At 57.8% G+C, this 14466-nt stretch overlaps 2 protein-coding genes across 2 annotated transcripts; one reads left to right on the forward strand and one right to left on the reverse strand.

The window, feature by feature from the left end:
- Positions 1 to 3912: 3912 nt before the first annotated feature.
- Positions 3913 to 10350, reverse strand: LOC106850382 (uncharacterized). The gene is made up of 6 exons (XM_014871657.2): positions 10269 to 10350; positions 8258 to 9115; positions 5368 to 5739; positions 5033 to 5152; positions 4662 to 4747; positions 3913 to 4442 (listed from the first exon to the last, which is right to left on the reverse strand). The coding sequence occupies exons 1-6, from the start codon at positions 10348 to 10350 to the stop codon at positions 4368 to 4370; spliced, it is 1593 nt and encodes a 530-aa protein (XP_014727143.2). The 3' UTR covers positions 3913 to 4367.
- A 295-nt stretch (positions 10351 to 10645) lies between these two features.
- On the forward strand, positions 10646 to 14283 carry LOC106850384 (deoxyribodipyrimidine photo-lyase-like). Its single transcript, XM_014871659.2, has 10 exons — positions 10646 to 10756; positions 10926 to 11186; positions 11356 to 11501; positions 11649 to 11831; positions 11993 to 12151; positions 12478 to 12676; positions 12766 to 12918; positions 13168 to 13289; positions 13390 to 13549; positions 13724 to 14283. The coding sequence occupies exons 2-10, from the start codon at positions 10955 to 10957 to the stop codon at positions 13873 to 13875; spliced, it is 1506 nt and encodes a 501-aa protein (XP_014727145.2). The 5' UTR covers positions 10646 to 10756; positions 10926 to 10954; the 3' UTR covers positions 13876 to 14283.
- Positions 14284 to 14466: the final 183 nt, after the last annotated feature.

Consider the following 14466-nt stretch of genomic DNA (forward strand, 5'->3'; position numbering starts at 1 on the left):
CCCTGTCTGCCTCTCCTGCAGAGCTGGAGTCCCACAGGTGTTCCTGCTCCTGCTCCCTCCTATTTATAGGGATGGCAGAAGGAGGCAGGTTGCCGACGTCCTCTCCCGCCCCCGGTCCCTTTCCTCCAATGTCCCTGTCACCCTTCCCTTCCGGTCGAGCCCTCCCCTTCCCAAGGGCTGGATGCCCTGTTCAGCTGGGGCATGGGCTGGGGTGTACCCAAAGCCCACCGTGCAGGGACCCACATCCCCCAGGGACCTGGGCTCAGCCTGGTGCAGCTCCCTGGACTGCCAGCACCAGAAGGTGAAGCTGAGCCCCGAGCAATGTGTGGCACTGCCAACAGTGGCATGGCAGTCACCCCACAGACCCCACTGAACCTGCTCCACACGCGGGGTGTGGGGCCACAGAGCAGTGTGTGGTGGTGACAGGGCAATGCCAGCTGGTGTCACCATGCCTGTGAGGACACCATGGACGCTAAAATCATCAGCTGAACTATGTCTCAGCCCAGAGCAAGGCAGGACACAAGTGTCCACTTGCCTCCCAGGGAGTAGAGGCAGGTTATAAAGCAGGGAGAAGAGTGGCTGGGGTCAGGCCCGGAGTGTCAGTTGAGCTCCACAGTGCTCAGCTGCAACTAGAAGCACTGGGAATCCCTCTTCAGAGCCCCAGCACACCCCAGTGGGGTTTGAAACCTGCACCTCAATCTGGACACAGCAGTTCTGGGGTGCTGGGAGGGCGTAAATGGTCCAGGGAACCTTCTCTGCAAGGTTGGACCAGCATCCCCAGAGGATGGAGTGGGAAGAGGAACACACCCATACCCCCTTCCTTGCTATGGGGATCCCCTGAGTCACTTCACCCCTATGTCTCACCCCTCTCCTCCTCTTGGAGCAGCAATGCCTGCACGCCCCCTTGAAAACTGCTGCCAGCTCCCCTGTGAACAGCATTATGCAAACTCCCACCACTACATGGTTTTGTAGGCAATTAAACACTTCTTAACCAGAAATGCCCACAGGCAACTCCTGCAAAGTGTTATGAGGGGTGTTAGGCAGTACACGGTGTCCCGCTGGAGTTGGGCAGGCAGCACATCAAATGACACCCTGACCCAGCACTGGGCAGTGTGGATGGGGAAATGCCAGGGGGGGCCAAGTCACGGCTGATCAAACCCCATCCTGTAAAACCCACGCACTGCCCCTGGCACTGGGAACAGGGCACAGACGATAAACCGGGGGGAGCGGCGCTCACCTGGAACTAAACACCTGCCCACCAAAAATGCCACTGTGGGTGTAAAGCTTTGGGGAACAGTGCACTGGGGTCTTGCTACCAGCACTGCACATCATGGGGTGACTGACCCATCAGTGACCACCTGAGCAGTGACCACACCACGGCTGATGGAGGATTTGAGAGATGTAAACCTGCCATGGGAGAGTGGTTCCTGCCCGTGCTGACGATGCTGTATCACTTTGGAAAGCAACCCCAGCAGGGAATACATGCTGACGCTGGAGAGTGTTGCTCCAGATGGTGTTTGAGGTGCAAAATGTGGTGGGAACCACAGGGATTGTTGCAAACACTCTGCTCAGCATAGAGAAAACAACTCAGCTGAAGCAAGGTGCTGGTCCCAGCCTGCCTGCAAGCTCCTGTCTGTGCTTCACAGAGGCCAGCACTGTCTGGAGGCCCTTGTGCTGCTGCAACTCCTCCCCATGCTGTCCCCCAGAAATGCCCATCTCCCAGTGGAGTCATGGGACTGACAAACCAAACTCATCCCTCTGCTCAGGCATTAGCACACCCTCCCAAGAAAGCCCAGAGCCACCAAGGGATGCCTCATCTTGAGGACAGTACCCTGTTACCACTCTAGGAAGGGGCTTTTTATTGATCTTTTTGCTATATCTGAAACCAAGGTCCTGGCAAAGCGCTGGTTCCTGTAAAAGTCATTAATCTGCTGTTACCAAAGACCAAAGCATCATGTGGGCACTGGAGCCCTCCAGGAGCCTGTAGCCAGGGGGCAATTCCCTGAATCCCAGCACCCAGGGGCTCTGCACCATCTAGCATGGCAAAGCATGGCCCAGCACAGTGCCTTATCAGCTTTCCTGGAATTAATGGGCTGGTTGTTCCAGTCCTGTGGAGAACACAGCATCTCCTACTGGCTCCCCTCCAGCCTCCTGGCAAGGGCATTTGGAGAGGGCCCAGGGTGGCAATGGGGGAAACCAGGTTATCCATCAACCCCACAGGTTCTGGATGACTTGGCATGGGTGTATTGCAACATCCTTCTGCCAAAGAGTGGGACCAGGGCTATAGCCATCAGCAGGGGTGAAGGGAAGGGGGACACCGGAAGGGACACCTGAGTCACAAGGGACTTGAGACACGCCCCATGATGCTGCCAGATCCTCTGAAGGTGATAGTCATGTTGGGCACAAGATTTGTTCCTTTGGACAATGCTGAGAGATTGGAGCGTATTACAGCAAAGAGGCTGAGAACTCTTTTGTGGACTGAGAAAGCAGCAGGGCTTGGATCCAACCTCCCAAGCCCCTCTGGTCAGCAGCCTATGGCAGGCAAGCAGCCATGGGGTGAAGGTGGCACCTCAAGGACAGCAGGCACAGAGAGTATGGGCAGTGTCAGGGGCTTGTCAGAGTTCTGTGCCACCACTGCCTGGCAGTGCCACCACTCCCATGGGAGCCACATCCTCCCACTGTGCCCCTCTTCTCCCTCCCAGGCTGGTGGCAGAGGGGACCAGAGCATCTCCTCCCCCCAACCACGATAAGGGTGGAAGGCAGCTGTGCCAGCAGAGAACAGTAAGTACCCTGGTCACCTTTTCATCCCAGCACTTCAGGACCTTTTCCTCCCTTTGTGACGCAGTTTGGCTCCATTACCCTGGCCTTGGCACCCGGCCATGTCCCGGGGTCTGAAGTTATGGATTCAACAGCCGGAGAAAACAGCCCAGTGGGATGCGACGTGGGAGGACTCTTGGCCCAGCTCCAAGGCGTAGGCAGACCACAAGGATTTCTTTCCCAGCACCCCACCAGGCAGCCAGCACAGGGACCCTTTCCAACAGGCTTTGCCCTGCTCCCCAGCTCCTTGCCCAGCTGCTAAGGGACCTCTTTCAGTCTCGATGGGTCCAACAAGCTCACAAAAGCCAGACAGCATCCTAAAGAGCAAAGGGGCCACCCTGGAATGCACGGGGTGCCCCAAATGGGAGCATCCTGACAAGCTGCCTGGGCACAGTCTCCAGCCTCTCCTAGGCCCTGTGAACTGGCAGGCAGCTGGGTAATCCCACGGTGTCTCTCCCCATCCTGTCCAGCTGCTGGCTCCTTCCCAACCGGCTGACAATCCAGGCAGCCTGAGAGAAGTCCCCAGGTTAGGAATCCCACAGCCCTACACACCCTCTCCCAGCCCTCCCTGTGCTGGGGCAGTGAGGGCTGCCAGGGAGAAGCAGGGATCAGCCAAAAACAACCCCTGACATGCAATAAGGCTATTTTGCTAATTATTTCAGTTTTCAATCTCCAGGCGAGGTGGCTTGCTTAGGCTAATAATTGCTTCAGTTGGATTTTATCTGGCTAATTAATCAGTTAATAAATTACTTTGCTGCAGGGGGACAGACATTGCAGCCGTCTCCTTAGTTGGGGACTGGAAAAAATAGGGAAGGAGCACAGCCCATGGGATTTCCACAGCCCCAGAGTGCACAGTGCTGCCCCTGCAGCTGTGGGGTGTCATGGGGCAGAGAGCTCCAAAGCAGAGACCACCAGGCTGCCGGGGTGCTGAGCCATCCTTGGAAATGTCTGCAGCAGCCCCTGGTGGGAGGGGACAGTCCTGAGCCTGTCTCTCCATGCAAAGCTCTTGGGACTCAGTTTTCCTCAGCACTACCTCTGATAGATGGCAAAGCTGAAAACTGGGAAAGGCAATTTGGAAAATAAAGAAGTCATCACTTCAACACAGAAAACATGGAATTTCTATTTACTGCCCGGCGTGGGTGTTCTCCTCTGTCAGCAATACCACAGGTGAGCCTTGGGCACAGCAGCACTGGGGGCTTCAGGTCTTCCTCTCGTTCCTCTGTCCCCAGGGTGGCTTTGATGGCTGAGCCAGCTCAGTCCCAGATGTAAAAGCCCAGTCCTGTGGGGTGCCCTTCTCCCAGCCCCCCAGTAGAGCTGGAGGGGTTGCCATCACAGGAACCAGGTCTGGAGCAGGGTGGTGGGAGGGCTCGGGCTCTTCAGACAGGCAGTGGGAAGGGGCAGGAGGAGACTGGGGGTCCCCTGGGGGTACAGAGTGAAGGACAGGAAGCCCCAGGTTCAAGAGGAGCTGTATGGGATCCCCTAGAGGCCTGCACCACCATGGAGTGAGGAGCTGGGAGCAGGTGGCTTGGCAGTCCATGCAGGAGCAGTGGTCAAGTCCTCCTCTTCCCTCGCCATGCCAGTGACAGGCCAGCACACGGGAACTTTGTCTGCAGGTCCTCATGGAGCTGGGGGGAAAGAACAGCCATCAAACTATGCCAGAGGGAGTTTCCTACTCCCTGTCCCCACATAGAAAGGGCCTGATCCCAGACTATGGCAGCCAAAGGAGGGTCTCCCCTTCATCTGAAAGGGCTCTGGATGACATTCAGTGCAAGATGTAGCTATTCCCCTCCCTGAGTGAACCACAGCTGGCAGATGCAGAGTGGATCTCCTCCCACACAACTTACCTTGGACAACACCAGCTCCTGCACCGTGGTGTTCCCCAGGTCCAGAGGGGTGGCTAGCCGCAGTGACAGAAAGAGGTGAGAGGCACCTAGGGATTAAAAACAGGACTCTGGTTATTGCCCTTGAGCCCTGGGCTGTGCCAGAGAACCTGGGGGTCTCTGCCCAGGGTTGCTGTCACAGACACGGAACATCCTCCCAGTTAATTGTGTCATGGACACACTACACTGTCAGAATAAGCCTCTCACTGTACAGCAAACCACATATACCCCAAAACATCAGCACCTCCACACTGAGAGCACAGCAAGAGGAGTGGGGCTCCAGGACCCCCTGCACTGATGCTGGGGGTGGTGATACCCACAGGCACTGCACTTACTGGTGTTGGACGAGCTGGAGGGGCAGGCTGTGGGCAGCGCTGACAGGTCTGTAGGCATGCTGAGGGTAGTAGCCTCTGAGGTCTCGGCCGAGCTGGTGGCAGGGGAAGAGGACTCAGTGCCTGGACAAAGCAATGTTAGGTTAGTGCTGTCTGCAGAGGTACAGGATGCTCCTGCAGCTGGGGACAGGCTTAAGTGAAGCTGCCTATGTGAAGCCACCCAAGTACATGGAATTCCTATAGGGATTTGTCACCCTGACCATGTCCCTGTCTTCCAGATGCCCCCCGGCTGAACCCACCCACGGCTGCACTGGGGGTCCCAGATACTGTCAGGGTACCTGGAGTCGACTCCATAGTTGAGGGGAATATGTCAGAGGTGGTCCTGTCTGGGTCGGTTGAAGAGGAGGTGCTCATGGAGTCTGATGTGCTGATAACAGGGCTGGCTGTGGTGTCTGCCAGGGTTGTCAAGGACTCGACTGAATCTTCTGTAGTTGTGGTGGAAGGAGGCACACTGGGAGGTGAGGTGTTGCCAGTCTCTTCGGATGTGCTGGACTCCTCTGGGGTGGAGGCTTCTGTTTCAGGGCTGGAGGAAAGGAGGGTGGCTGTGGCGGTGGAGTCAGTGGTAGGCAGCAGTGTTGAGCTCTCCATAGGTGTTGAGGAGGTAGGGAGAGGTGGGGACACAGTTGCTGTCACACCCATGACAGTGGTCTCTGCAAAGAGTTGAGACAATGAGATGCACAAGGGTTGGTGGTGAAAGGCTGAGTCCATGGCCATGCTGGGGATGGTGCAGCATCACCACCACAGCGAGCTCCCCAAGGAACTCAGAGCTGCACATGAGCCACGGAGCATTGGCAGTGGGAGCTCACTGTCCTGCATGGATCAAACACAGATCTCTTCAATGAGTATCAGGCAGACCACATAAATTCCCAGCCTGACAAAGCAGGAACAAGCCATGGCCATCGCTGGTTTCAGGGCAGAAACTCCTCTAGGCGCCAGTCCTAAGACCCATTCCACCATCTTCACCCATCCCTGGAGGAAGTCAGACAAACCCGTCTGACAGGAAGAGCCAAGCAGGAACTGGTGACCGTGAGATGGTCTGGAAATGCAGCAGCAGCAGTTTAAACAAACCCTCTGTGCTGCAGATAGTCAGGAACTGATAGCGGTGGGTGTAAATAATGGCAAGGGGGGAAGCAGCCCCACAAAGGAACAAATCCCAGCTTGCAGCTCAGGATGAGCCGTTAGAGACGTGCTGAGACCCACAAAAGCTCTGGGGGGAGGGGGTGGGACACAGGAGGGCTGTCCTCTCTCCCACTATGGACTGTGCCAGAGCAGTGTGCGGTCCCCAGAAAAGCCTTTGTCAAGGGGCGTCTGTGAGGTGGTGGCTTTGGGATACCAGACTGGATTTCCCAGTGATCCCAGCAAGAACCCAGTGAGTCTGGGTTTCTGCTCACATGAGGATGGGAAACCAAACCACAAGCTGCCATCTGCTTTCAGCCAAGCCAGCCAGAAACTTCCAAAGCCCCTGACAGCCATGCCCTCCCTGTACACAGCAGCTGGTTAAATAAAAATACAGAGAAGGGCAAAGGTCTGACCCCAGCCCTTGCCAGGTGAGCACCTGCACAGAAGGGTCTCATCCTCACAAAAGGAGAAGCAGCAAGTTCACCTCTGCTTCCCATTTAAGAAGCAGGAAACAGCCCCACAGCATTCCACCCCCCCGCACCCCGCAGGTGCCACCTCTCCACCCTGGGGACTGATGCTCCCCTCTCACCACCCACCCTGTGGAGAGCATGGCATCCCACTCAGCCCTTACCCAGAGCCAGGTGCAGCACGGCGAGGCAGGTGAGGCTCAGCAGCAGGAGCCAGGGCAGCGGCAGGGACAGCCCTCCTCTCTGCCCAGCCATGTTCAGGGTAGTGGGGGCTGACAAACCCCCACAGGCACCACTCTGAGTGCTCCCCACAGCCCCAGCACTGGGGTTTCCAGGTCTCCTTCACCCAGCAGAGGAGGAGCATCCAGGTGGGTCCTTTTACCTTCCAGGTGCTGGCAGCAAGGCAGTGGTTTCCACCTGACACGGACACTCTCGGGGACTGGCGCAATGCCCAGCAAACATCAGTTGTAAGGCTGGACCCAGAACAGCCACAAAAAGTGTGCAAGGCAGGCCACCAAGGCCACCACTACCACAGACGTGGCTCCTGTGGCCGTCCTCTCCTTGCTGTGGGGAGGATGACGACGGAAAAAAGCCCAGGGGTGAGCCAGGCTGCCTGGAACCCCGCACTTCACCACAGGGGTGATGCTTGGTGGTGGCTCCCAGCACCAACGCCCTCAGGAGACAACAGCCAGCTCTGTCTGAGCGCGAAGAATCGGCCAAGAGAACAGGCGGCGCTCAGGAAGGGCGTGCTCCAGGCTGAGGGTTTGTCCCCTGGGCTGTCTGTACAGGCATCACTTCCCTGTGTCACAGCCGAAGTGTACTGCTCACAGCTGGGGCTGCTTCCTTCTTCTCAGGGTCAGGGACAGGAGCACTCAGAGGTGCCTGCAGGCCCTGGGCCAGCTATTGGTGTTCTGCAGGCAGGCAGGCATGCTGGAGGATTGTCAGGGCATAGCCACCCTGCTGCTGAACAGCTACATGGGGGCACTGCCAGGGCACTGGCACACAGAGGCCATTACCAGGGTACCAGCATACTGATGAGGTGCTCTCACACCATAGGTATTGGGCCAGGGTGCAGGTATTCTGTGAGGATACAGTAATTCTGATGGGGTACAGGGACACCAGGAACATGTGCATGGCCAGGACTACTGGGGCAGGGTACAGCCTCCCTGTCCTGGTTGAGGTGCACGGAGTGGGCTGGCACCAGGGTACATCTGCACTCCCAGGATAAAGGCTTCTGCAGCAGCCGCACTGACAGGACACAGGTGCCCAGTAAGTGGCACTGCCAGGGGACAGCTGCCAGGGAGATTGATGGGGTACAGTCACACTCCTTGGGGTACAGGGTACATAGACCCTCCAGGGGATGTGTACATACAGGCTCAGCGCTGGGGGCACAGCCACACCGCAGTACTGTCACAGCACAGGTCCCCAGCCTGGGACACACCCACTGGCCTGCAGAGCCTGGAGACCAGGTGGCCCCTGGGGGAAGAAGCCAAATGCCTGGCTGAGCGAGATGGTAAATGGTAATCCTGTGGGGATTTATCACCCTGATCCTGCCCTCTGAGTGCCCTGTAGCTGCACTCACCTGCAGTGTCACTGGGGGTCTCTGGTTGTGTTGGGGTGGAGGTACCAGGGGTGGGCCTAGGCATGGTTCCAACTGGCTGGCTGGAGACAGAGATGCTCCCAGGGAGCTCTGTGGTGGTAGCAAGGGAGGCCATGGTGTCTGATGAAGTCTCTGCTGCTTCTGGGGTGGTGGAAGAAGAGGTGGTGCTGGTCCCTGGGGATGTGCTGCCAAGCAGTGTGGTCATGGCTGGCCCTTGGTGGTTGCTGGTGCCAAGAGTGGTGCCCACCACGGTGGAGGAGAGAAGAGTAGAGGTGGGGGGAGGCAGCATGCTCATTTCAACTCCAAATGAGCTGGCAGCCAGGGTTGTGCTGGTCCCCACAGATGTGAAAGTGGGAGTGTTGTCACAGTTGGATGTCATGGCCGTGGAAGTTGGAGTTGGCATGCTGGTGGTAGTGAGCCCCAGCCCTGCGGGGGTACTTCTGGTAGTGGGTCCCCATTGTGCTGGGGTGGGGGTGGTGCCAGTGGTGGGTCCCAGTTGTGCTAGGGTGGTGCTGGTGGTGGTGGGTCCCAATTGTGCTGGGGTGGTGCTGGTGGATCCCAATTGTGCTGGGGTGGTGCTGGGTCCCAGCACTGCTGGGGTGGTGCTGGTAGTGCTGGTGGTGGTGGGCCCCAGCCCAGGTGACACGGAAGTGCTGTGAGCTGTGCTGCCCCTTGCCTGTGGTGTGGTGATGTTGGAAGCTGCCAGGCTGCTCCGCTGAGCTGTAGAAGCATTGGGTGTGAAGGCATCCATTGGCATCTCTGGGGTGGAGGTTGCAGGACGAGAGGAAGGGAAGGTGGCTGCAATGCTTGAGCTGGTGTTGGACAGCTGTGCCATGGTCTCTGTGGGTGTCAAGGAGGTTGGGAGAGTCAGGGATATAGGTTTTGTCATATCTTGGACAGTGGTCCCTGCAAAGAGGTGGGAAATAGCACACAAGGGCAGGCAGTGAAAGGCTAGGACCATGGCTGTGCTGGGGATGGTGCAGTATTATTACTGCCATGAACTGCCCAAGTCTTGCATCAGTCATGGATCATCAGGAGTGGGGATTCCCTGTTCTGCATGGATCAAGCACGTGGATTCCCTGAGTAGCAACCTGACAATCAGCCAGGCAGACCACATAAATTCCCAGCCTGACAAAGCAGGAACAAGCCATGGCCATCGCTGGTTTCAGGACAGAAACTCCTCTAGGCGCCAGTCCTAAGACCCATTCCACCATCTTCACCCATCCCTGGAGGAAGTCAGACAAACCCGTCTGACAGGAAGAGCCAAGCAGGAACTGGTGACCGTGAGATGGTCTGGAAATGCAGCAGCAGCAGTTTAAACAAACCCTCTGTGCTGCAGATAGTCAGGAACTGATAGTGGTGGGTGTAAATAATGGTAGTGGGGGAATGCTTTGTGGAACTAGCCCCACAAAGGAACAAATCCCAGCTTGCAGCTCAGGGCAAGTCCATGAGAGACTTGTTGCAGCCCACAGAATCTCTGGGAGGGGGTTGAGGGGTGCAGCAGGAAAGGACCTACAGCTATAGTTTTACAGGCTCTCAGGAGGTACAGGCTGCAGGTTTATCCCCAATGCTCCACTCAAGACTGCTCTTACTTTGCATCAAGCGCAAATGTTGGAATGGCATTTGAAGTTTTCCAGGCCTAGTGAGGTTGCCATCTGGGCAGGGCCATTTGGTGCTATTGGGCAGGCTGTAGCAAAGGCAATGAGCCCAGCAAGGAACAAGGCTAAGCAAGGGGGTCCAGCTGGTCCTAAGGTCTTCTCTCCCCAGATGGAGACCCACATTACAGGTAAAAGAAATAGAGCTTATTGCTAGTTCTATAAAGCACTGCCCAGTTTGCTCACTAGGACAGGGCTGAGATGCTAGAGAGCAAACAGCACCCAAAGTGTTTCACCTCTGTGGGTGAAGTCACCCCAGGGCCACCCACCACCCTGGAGAAGGATGGCCCTCACTCACCCCCACCCATGGATTGCTCCACATACCGCTCAGCCCTTACCCAGTGGCAGATCCAGCAGCGCAAGGCTCAGCAGCAGCAGGGGCAGCCCACCCGCGCCCCGACTCATGTCCAAAGCCAGCATCCCAACGCCTTGCAAGGTGGGGGGCCTGAGGACACAGGGCGTAGGGAAGGTGCCAGCAGGGAACTACGCTGCCGAGTGATGGCTGAAGGTAGCTGGAGCTGCTTCCTTGTTCCCGGGCGCAGGGGGGGGAGGCACCAGCGGGCACTGACACAACTCCCGGGGCAGGTGCAGCGCCTTGGGCGCGCCCGGGACATCGGGGCAGCACCTGCGCCCGTGTGCAGGGGGCGGTGCTGATGGCGGAGCCGCGCCCCTGGGGACACGGCCACGCCCGTGGGCACGCCCTTCACACACGCCCACGGCTTGTGTAACACTCGGGGGCCGCGTGGCTGCCAGATACGGACCGCGATCGAGATCAGGATCGGGATCGGGATCGGGATCGGGATCGGGATCAGGACCGGGACCGCAGGTATCGAGACCAGCAGCGGATCGGGCCGGGGACCGTAACCCTGTTATTGCCCGGTTCCCGAGGACCAGGATGGGCAGGGGACCAGCATCCCCCGGGCCGTGGGGGCGGACCGGGGCCGGGATTCGCCGGGAAGCGCGGGAGCTCAGCACGGCCTGTTTTGCTCTCGCAGCGGGCGCGCAGCTCCGGGCGGTGCTGAGGATGCGGCGGGGACGGGGGAAGCGAAAGGCCGAGGTGACAGAGGTGCCGCCCTTGTCTCGGAGGAGGACGGAGGAAGAGGAGGCGATACAGAACGCCCGTCGGAGGGCGGCCCCGTCCGTTCGAGAGTTCAAGTACAACAAAAAGCGGGTTCGCCTTGTCTCGCAGGTCTCGAACCTGAAGGATGATGCTCGGTGCATCCTTTACTGGATGTGCCGGGATCAGCGAGTGCAAGGTACGAACCAGCTGGTGGAAAGGTAAAAGCGCTGGTGCCCTCCTTCAGTAACTTTGGTGCTGGCCCCACTCTGTACAGAGGGATCTGGGGATAAACTTCCTGTGAAAGCCCATCCCCATTCTGTCACTGAAGCACCCTCCTGACGCTGCCCTGTGTACTTTCTCCCCAGATAATTGGGCTTTCCTCTACGCCCAGCGCCTGGCCCTCAAACAGGAGCTGCCTCTGCACGTCTGCTTCTGCTTGGTGCCCAAATTTCTGGAGGCCACCATCCGCCACTACAGGTTCATGCTGAGGGGATTGCAGGAGGTAGCGCAGGTACAGCCAGGGCATGTCCGTGCTGGGTGGGAGAGGGCTCCTGGGGAAGGAGGGAGGGAGGCAGATCCATCCCTTCAGCACATGGTGGTTGGGTGGGTTTTGCAGAGCCGTGAACTGTCCCACAGCCATTTTTCCCTGTCACTGCAGGAGTGTGCAGAGCTGAACATCTCCTTCCACTTGCTGCTGGGCTATGCCAAGGATGTGCTGCCCACGTTTGTGGCAGAGCATGGTGTGGGTGGGCTGGTGACAGACTTCAGTCCCCTCCGCCTCCCCCGGCAGTGGGTAGAGGACGTCAGGGAGCGGTTGCCGGAGGATGTGCCATTTGCACAGGTGAGTGCCAGCACTCTGGGAATGGAAAACTGGCTGGTGGGATGTGGGACAAACTTGTCTCCTGTGTCTTGTGTGCTGGAGTGACTTGAGCAGAGAGCATGCATGTCGTGTTGTCAGGATTGTTTGCTTCTCACACTCTTCTCCACGGCTTTGCTTCCCAGGTTGATGCCCACAACATCGTGCCCTGCTGGGTCACCTCCCCCAAGCAGGAGTACAGTGCCAGGACCATCCGGGGCAAGATCCACGCTCAGCTCCCCGAGTTCCTCACCGAGTTTCCCCCTGTTGTTCATCACCCATATCAGCCCTCCTGCCCAGCAGAGGTACCAGCAGGAGATACTCCAAACCCATTCATGGGCATGTCTCAGAATGTTTCACAGATATTTTGTGATCCTGGGAGGGGCTGGCAGGAAATGAGGATAGTGACCTGCCTGAGGTCACACACAGATGGTGTGGAGATGAGAATGCCCTGGGGAAAGGGAGGTTCCCACCTTATTCATTCAGTTCCTGCATCTTTGCCATGCAGAGGGCTAGTTGAGAAAAGGAGGCTGGCATGGACTGGGGACTAGGCTGGTTGGGAACATAACACTCAGGGCAGCCCTCGCTGAAAAGATTGTGCAGATGCACTCACTGCTTGGTTGCCGCCCAGCCCATTGCTTGGGAGGCCTGCTATTCCAGCTTGCAGGTGGACCACACCGTGAAGGAGGTGGAGTGGGCAACCCCTGGCACAGCTGCAGGGATGGCTGTGCTGAAGTCCTTCATTGCAGAGAGGCTGAAATCCTTCAGCACCCACAGGAATGACCCCAACAAGGCAGCTCTCAGCAACCTGTCCCCGTGGCTTCACTTCGGTGAGTATCCCAGGTTTCCCACTCTGCAGCAGGACTGAGCACTGTGGCTTGGACCAGCAGCCTGACTTGCTCCTTCCCCATGTCCACAGGCCAGGTTTCCACCCAAAGAGCCATCCTGGAGGTGCAGAAGCACCGGCGCAATTACAAGGACTCAGTGGATGCATTTGTGGAGGAGGCTGTGGTACGGCGGGAGCTGGCTGAAAACTTCTGCTACTACAATGAGAACTACGACAGTGTGCAGGGTAACATCCTGGGTCACGCAGGCCATGCTGGGTACCCAACTGGTCACTCCAACTTGGCAATCCCAGTTCTGCTGGGGGAAGGGCTGTGGGGGCACTAATGTCCCATCATTTGGTCTCTCCTGGAGGCAGGACAGAAGCTGGCGAGTGCCCTCTTCAAGACTGGTGCCTCCAGGGCACAGTGCCCTCAGTAGCCCGTTCTCAGGACCCTGCAGAACAGGTTGCTCAGTGTTGCTCCTCCCTTGCTCACAGGTGCCTATGACTGGGCTCAAACCACTCTGAAGCTCCACGCCAAAGACAAGAGGCCTTACCTGTACAGTCTGCAGGAGCTGGAGCAGGGGGCCACACATGACCCACTGTGGAATGCTGCCCAGGTACCGCCCTACATCTTCTCCACTAAATGCTGAGCTTTTTTCCGAGGCGCAGAAGTGACCTGCCATGGACTGACCCTTACGGCTGTGTCTATTCCTGCAGCTGCAGATGGTCTGGGAGGGCAAGATGCACGGCTTCCTGCGGATGTACTGGGCCAAGAAGATCCTGGAGTGGACACGATCTCCTGAGGAGGCCCTGCAGTTTGCCATTTACCTCAACGACCGCTACGAGCTGGACGGGAGGGACCCCAATGGATACGTAGGTAAGCTGCAGGATGGGGCCATGGGGTGTGAGGCCTTAGCTGTGATGACCAAGGCTGCAGTGGGGGCTCTGCAGACAACTCCAGCCCATTCTGCTTTGCACCCACATCCCACTTGCTCTCTGGGTGCCTCCGAGCAAGGGGGAGAGCTAACACTTCTGTCCCTGTGCCTGGCAGGCTGCCTGTGGTCCATCTGCGGCATTCACGACCAGGGCTGGGCGGAGCGGCCCATCTTTGGCAAGATTCGCTACATGAACTACGCCGGCTGCAAGCGCAAGTTCGATGTGGACCAGTTTGAGCGTCGCTACGCCCCCACACAGCCCCAGTGATCCTCTGTGCTGGGGCAGATGTGCCTTTGCCAAGCTGCCAGCTTGCAAGGATCACCCAGGGATATTGAAGGGCTCCCTGTAGCAGCAGCAGACTCCAGGGTTTTGCGGGTCTTTGCCATCACCCACTGCTCGAGTTGCCACACTGGGGCACCTGCTGGAGCCCTTTTTGCTGCCACAGGTTTGCTGGCAGCTGTGAGAGCCCATCTTCAGCATGCCTGTGCCTGCCAGAAACCTCTTCTACAACCACGGTTCTCAGGAGTAGCCCAGGTCCCCAGTGTTGCTGGTAAGCACAGCTGAGATTGGGGCTGAGCAGGGTCTTCCTAGGGAAAAGCCCCCAGGAAGAGGCTCTTCATGGAGCCAGTGCTGTCAGACATATCTTTCAAAAATTGTTGTAGAGTTTACAGTTTCTATCACCTGTGTTGATGGTGTTTATGGGGAGATGCACAACACTGCTGTGAAGGGAGAACTGGGTGGCATGGGATGGGGATGCAAGCACGGACAGTGCAGCCAAGGCCAGGCCCCTGGGCCTCAGCAGCACACCATGCCTGCCCCGTCACCCCAAGGTACCATACAAACCATTACCCCACCTTA

Source organism: Sturnus vulgaris, chromosome 10 (genome assembly GCF_052056855.1).
Source record: "Sturnus vulgaris isolate bStuVul1 chromosome 10, bStuVul1.hap1, whole genome shotgun sequence".
Taxonomy (NCBI): domain Eukaryota; kingdom Metazoa; phylum Chordata; class Aves; order Passeriformes; family Sturnidae; genus Sturnus; species Sturnus vulgaris.

Bases quoted from the DNA above. Each gene is read 5' to 3' on its own strand.
- LOC106850382 (XM_014871657.2), bottom strand. From the start codon at position 10,350: ATGCTGGCTTTGGACATGAGTCGGGGCGCGGGTGGGCTGCCCCTGCTG. The intron at 4,748-5,032 runs GTAAGTGCAGTG...TTTAATCCCTAG, and splicing joins CTCCAGCTCGTCCAACACCA to GTGCCTCTCACCTCTTTCTG. The intron at 4,443-4,661 runs GTAAGTTGTGTG...CTTTCCCCCCAG, and splicing joins AGGAGCTGGTGTTGTCCAAG to CTCCATGAGGACCTGCAGAC.
- LOC106850384 (XM_014871659.2), top strand. From the start codon at position 10,955: ATGCGGCGGGGACGGGGGAAGCGAAAGGCCGAGGTGACAGAGGTGCCG. The intron at 12,677-12,765 runs GTGAGTATCCCA...CCATGTCCACAG, and splicing joins GTCCCCGTGGCTTCACTTCG to GCCAGGTTTCCACCCAAAGA. The intron at 13,290-13,389 runs GTACCGCCCTAC...CTATTCCTGCAG, and splicing joins CACTGTGGAATGCTGCCCAG to CTGCAGATGGTCTGGGAGGG.